General features: G+C 42.6%; 1 protein-coding gene across 1 annotated transcript in view; it reads right to left on the minus strand.

The window, feature by feature from the left end:
• Positions 1-5493, minus strand: part of SCIN (scinderin) — a 79415-nt gene extending 73922 nt beyond the window's left edge. Inside the window, exon 1 of the mRNA XM_027071980.2 lies at positions 5199-5493. Within this exon, the coding sequence (XP_026927781.2) occupies positions 5199-5397 (199 nt within the window). The 5' untranslated portion in view covers positions 5398-5493. The remainder of the gene's footprint in view (positions 1-5198) is intronic.
• Between the last annotated feature and the right edge of the window lie 570 nt (positions 5494-6063).

Here is a 6063-nt window from a genome sequence, read left to right on the forward strand (position 1 = left end):
TTGGGCATGTGATGATTTTATACATAAAACAGATTAAAAGGGAGGTTTAATAACTAGGTTAATCAAATAGCCATTCGTGATAAAAACTCTTGCAAAGTTAGGAATACAAGGGAATATCCTCAGCTTAATAAACAGAATCTACAAAAAACACACAGCTAATACAATTCTTAATAGTGAAAGACTGAATGTTTTCTCCCTAAGTTGGAACATGGGAGGTCCACTCTTACTACTCTTACTTAACATAACATGGGAAGTTCTAACCACTGCAATCAGGTAAGAAAAGGAAATAAAAACATACATTGGAAAAGAGGAAATAAAATGTCCCTATTTAGAGATGACAGGATTGTCCATATAGAAAATATGAAGGAATCCACAAAAACAACCCCCAAAACTCCCAGAATAAATGCATTCAGCAAGATAGGAGGATAAAGATTAATCAATAACGAAAACCAGTCACATTTTTTTTGTACAGAAACAATGAACATGCAGAAATTGAAATTAAAAACACTACCATTTACAATCACTCCAAAGAAACAGGTATATATTTAATAAAACAGGTACATGATCTATATGCTAAAAATGATAAAATGTTGATAAAAATATCAAAGACTGGGGTGCCTGGGTGGCTCAGTTGGCTAAGCATCTGACTTTGGGTCAGGCCGTGATCTCAAAGCTCATGAGTTCGAGCCCCTCATTGGGCTCTGTGCTGACAGCTCAGAGCCTGGAGCCTGTTTCAGATCCTGTATTTCCCTCTCTCTCTGCCCCTCCCGTGCTCACTCACTGTCTCTCAAAAGTGAATAAACATTAAATTAAAAAAAAAATCAAAGACCTTAACAAATATAGAGGCATAATAAGATTATATGACCCAATATAATTAAGATTTTAATTTTCCCCAAGTTGATCTACAAGTTTAATGCTATTCCTATCAAAAGTACAGAAAGGTTTATCATAGATTACACAATTTTATTGTGAAATTTATATGAAAAGGCCCAGGCCATGGAAGAGTTAAAACACTTTTGACAACGAAAAAGAAGATTGGAAGAATAACTCCATCTGATATTAGGATTTACTATACAGCTACAGTAATTAAGACAGTGTGGTACTGGTGGAAGGAGAGACCCATAGATCAACAGACGAAATTTGCCCCAGTGGTAACATTTTTCAAACTATAGTATAGGTTGGTATAGTACAGTATATTAAAGCACAAATACAGGGGTGCCTGGGTGGCTCTGCTGGTTAAGCGTCCAACTTCAGCTCAGGTCATGATCTCACAGCCTGTGAGTTCGAGCCCCGTGTCAGGCTCTGTGCTGGCAGCTCAGAGCCTGGGGCCTGCTTCGGATTCTGTGCGTGTGTCTCTCTCTCTCTGCCCCTCCCCCACTCATGCTGGCTCTTTCTGTCTTTCAATAATAAATGTTAAAAATTTAAAAAAAAAAAAAAAGCACAAATACATAAGTACAGCACAGCACAGAATGCAGACACCAGGATACAGACATTGATACAACCCACTTATCTTTGTCATATTTCCCCAAATTCACTTGTGCTGATGTGTGCCTTTGTACATTTAGTTGTCTAAAATTTGATCACATGTGCAAATTCATGTATTCGTCATCCCAGTAAAACAAACTGTGCAGTTAGATCACCAAAAACTCCCTTAAATGTTGCCCTTTCATAACTACCACCACCTCCCACCTGCACCACCCCCTTCCCACCCCATTCCTAACCCCTGATAACAACGAATGTAAAATTCTATAATTTCAAGAATGTTTTATGTACACAGAATCATACACCAGGGAACATTTTGGCATTGCTTTTTCTTTCACTCAGCAAAATTTCCCAAGGATTCATCTGAGTTGTTGTGCGTATTGATAGTTCTGTTCCTTTTTATTGCTCCGTAGTGTTCTCTGGTATAGATATACCACAGTTTGTTTAACCAGTCACCTGTGGAAGGATATCTGGGCTAATTCAAGTTTTTGTCTATCCAAATAAAGCTGCTATGGACATCTGTGCGTAGGTTTTTACATGAATCTAAATTTTCATTCCTCTGGAAGAAATACCCATGAATGCAATTGCTGGGTCATATGGCAGCTGCAAGTTTAGTTTTATAAGAAAGTGTCAAACTCTTCTTCATAATGGTTGTACCATTTCATACTCCCCCTTAAGCAATGTATAAAAATCCAGTTTCTCAGCATCCTCACCAGCCCTTGTATAGTCTAAGTTCCTTGTATTGTACACTGCATACTGCAATCCAATTCTTTGGATTTTCAGTGCCTCGCAGACAGCCAAGCACAGACTAGATATACCACACACGTTTGCTACTCTCAAATACATTTATGTAAAGTTTAAAACTGGAAAGAGAAAGGATCGAGGTGAGCGGATGTTTGTAGTGTAGGCCCAGGATGTGACAGAGTAGCTTTATTACCCAGTCATGCCCATAGTCATGATGCTCTAAGGAACTAGAAGCAGAAGGTGGATGCATTTAAACTGCTAGGTGCAAAGCTAAAAATATTTTTTAGGAAGGACCAATGCAACAACTTTTAAGTTATAGGCAACAAATTATTATTTTGTAAAGTAAATAAAGAAACAATAATAAAAGGGAATAATCTAAGATATGCAAGGGCATCGCAGAAAGCCAATGAGGGAGAGAGCAGGGAAGAGGGCTCTTCCTCTATTCTTCCATTCTGGGTCCTGCTTCTCCTTGTTTCCCCTTTCCTCCTCTCACTTGGCCTGTTTCTTTTTTCCCTCCAATGCACCTTTTCCATCCCAACCTGGTTCTAATTTCAATGTCTTTCATCCTCCTTCCAAATGATTTATAGTCAAACCTCCTTTCCGCCCGAACTTTCAGCTCTCCCTCTTGGAACTTTTTCTCAGTCTGCCTCTCTGATTAACCCTCATGAACTCATACAAATTCAGGTCCTGGGTAGAATATTTTGGATGAAATACAGCTAGCTTCAGGGAACTAAAGTAGGAAGAACTGCTAAACAATTCCATCTAAAGGCCCTGGTTACTATTTTACTCTAAACTTTTCCATGCTCCTCATGATTTTCTCTTGGAGTCGATCCCTCCCAATTATCCTCATTTTCCTTTTTTCCGTCAAAGCTGCTCTACTTCCCTGTGTCCCAGAAATACAGACACGCTCTTTTTCATGGTGTTTAGCACATTTTATCTGTGTTGTATCACTGTTCATCTTATTGTATCTTTGAGATTATAAACTTTAAGGGAAGGCTCATAAATTATTCACATGCAAAAATGCCTTACACAATGTTGGGCATACTGAGTAATTACTGAATTCACTTATTACTTAACGTACTAATAACTTCAGCTTTAGCAAGTCTTTAAAATCATGAAGTGCTTCTGCCCAAGGCATTTTCTATTACAATTTTTGAAATTGGTGACACCTAAATGAATAATGTGAATAATGAGTTAATGTGAATCTGTAAACCCTAAAAAACAATTTGCTTAATAAGCTTCTTTGGATAAGAAAGAATCTATAAAATAAGAAAAACAAAAACCAAAAAAGATTTAAAAAAAAACAAACACCTGTATTCACAGCCCTCTTACAGTCTCACAACAAAGTCAAACTTAACTGTTGTCTACAGCAGGATACAAAGTCCTTTCACACCTTAATTGACCAAAATTTCAAATGTGGCATTTCAGACACTCTTATTCATTCCAGTTCTGAATACATAAACCAAGATGAGAACATTACTATTCTCTCTGGCATCATTCATTCGTGAACATGGTTTTATATTAAGGTTTCAGTGATTTCTGGTGTAAAATTTAAATCAATCAATGTCTAATATGATAGGAATAGTGACACTACACTAGGAAACCACAATGTGCTTGGAACTCAGCTTGAACTCCACCAAGTAAGCACAAAATTGTAATATTGAATGCTATAATAAAAACAACCCTTTTCCCTCATTATAGTTCTCATTTGGAGCGTCTGCTGAGGTGTTCACTACCACTGAGAGCATCCTTTCTCAATGTTTTCTGCCATTCTATTTCTTAAAAGCTTCAAACGTTAGAAATAAAAATGATGGTTTTTCAAGGACCTCAAAGTGTGTGTGTGTGGTTTCGTGTTCTCCCACAGGCTCAGGAATAAAGCTAAAAATATAGAAACAGAAGTCTAGGGGAGGCAATCTAGTCTAAAAAGAAGGCAGTAAGTCTCAGATAATCGGCACGTTGTTAGAAGGGGTGTGCCCACTGGCACAGGATCTTACGGGGAGAGGTTGGACATTCAGGATGTTTACGAGTAAAAGTAGAAGGTGGAAAAAGTAGAACACACAAGGCCCAGTATTCTGACATCCTGGCACGAGTGCAGCCCAAAATAATTACTACTGCTGAAGGAGCTGTTTTGTTTCGCACGGTGCCCTTGTTCAAGTAGATAAATAATAATATTTTTTAAAATAATTATCATAATAGAGCAACTCATCTATATGCCATATAAAGCTATTTATTTATATTGACGATATCTGTATTTTTTTTTTCCTCTCTTCCATCCAGGGTCGCCAATACCTGATCAACAAGAATTTCTGTTAGCAGAACGCGTGAGCAAGTTGGTCTTGCTTTAAAGCCACCCAGAGCATTAACCGCCGAAATTTGTGGACAAACAGAAGCTGGGGCCTAAAGGCAAAAACTAAAAATAAATTAATTAGAGAAAAGGGAGGGGGGAGCGGTTAGTTCTCGCCAGCTGCGGCGGATGCCTGCAAACTTGTTTGACTGCATCTCCTCCCGGACAGGGAAACCAGGACTGAACTTGTCGCAAGGAGAGCGGGACTTGGCCACAGCCGGGGTGCGCTAAGCAGCGGCCCTGGGCGGGCGCGGGTTTGTAGAATGTAAGGTGAAAGGGGGAGAATCTGGGGGAACCAGTCTCCAACCCGGGTGATGCGCCTGACAAAGCTCAAAAGTCCATAGGATAAGATTGCTCCCGACCTCGCCGCGCCCCGCGTTTCCTGCCGCGTTCGCACTAGCGGGCTCTGGAGGGGAGAAGGCGGCCGGTCCAAAGGGGACGGTCGGGAGGGGGCGCGACAGGCGCGACGGGTCTCCGGGCCCGCCCGGTTTGCGACTCCCCTCTCCCCCAACTTCACCTGCACCTCACCCGCCCCCCCCCTCAACCTCCAGCCTGCAAATCTCAGCTTAGCCGCCTCGCCCCACCCCGACCTGGGCGCGTCGTGGTCTCGCAGCCTGCACCCCCTTACCTAGCCAGAAGTGCAGGCGGTAGGAGAAGCCCCGGCTCGCCCTGGCCGTGTGCAGCACCAGGTACGCATCCCCGACGTAGAAGTCGCCGTAAGCGCTCTCGGGCACCGGCACGAGCTCCAGCTTCTCGACCCTCCAGACCTGCAGCCCCGCCTGCTGGCCCGCTCGGGCGAACTCCTCGTGGTACAGCCCGTGGGCCATTGCTCCTGCAGGCAGCGCTCTGGGCAAGGGGCGGGGCACCTCGTCGGTCTTGCAGTCGGACTAATCCGAGATGGGCAGAAGAGACTGTGCTCCGCGACTTTATAGAGCTCGCCCTGCGGGGAGGCGGGGCTCGGAAGCGGGAGGGGCTAAATACCCTAGGCGGGGTTGCTCGGGTAGCAGGGGATCCCGTCTCAATCGGAGCGATGCGCCTAGCACCCACCGCCTGCGCCCTACTCTGAGTTAGCAGCAGATTCACAATCTCAGAAATCGTGAGATCCGAGAGGAATTTACAGACACTCCTGGAAATGCCTCCTAGTCTAAGGAAGGACATTTTTTTCGATATCAGATGGAGGAGATTAACAATTGAAACTCTGACGGGCGCAACGTTCTTTTAAAAAGAAAAATGACTATCCAGGTAACAATCATAATCACCAACTCCATCATTTCACTTGCCAGTCGCTCCATCTCTGATAGCCGAAATTTCCGTCTTGATCTTTCCAGTTCGAAAGTGCCGTGAAAAACAAAAATGTCAGGTTTCTTGGAAAGGACGAAAACCTAGTAGGCTGGTGGTCCTACGCAGAAGACAGAGCTCTCTGTAAATCCCCTGAGGTTCAGAAGCAGTGGTTAAGCTCTTTGCTTTTTTTGTCCAAGAAAGTTGTTGAAAAG

Source organism: Acinonyx jubatus, chromosome A2 (assembly GCF_027475565.1).
Source record: "Acinonyx jubatus isolate Ajub_Pintada_27869175 chromosome A2, VMU_Ajub_asm_v1.0, whole genome shotgun sequence".
Taxonomy (NCBI): domain Eukaryota; kingdom Metazoa; phylum Chordata; class Mammalia; order Carnivora; family Felidae; genus Acinonyx; species Acinonyx jubatus.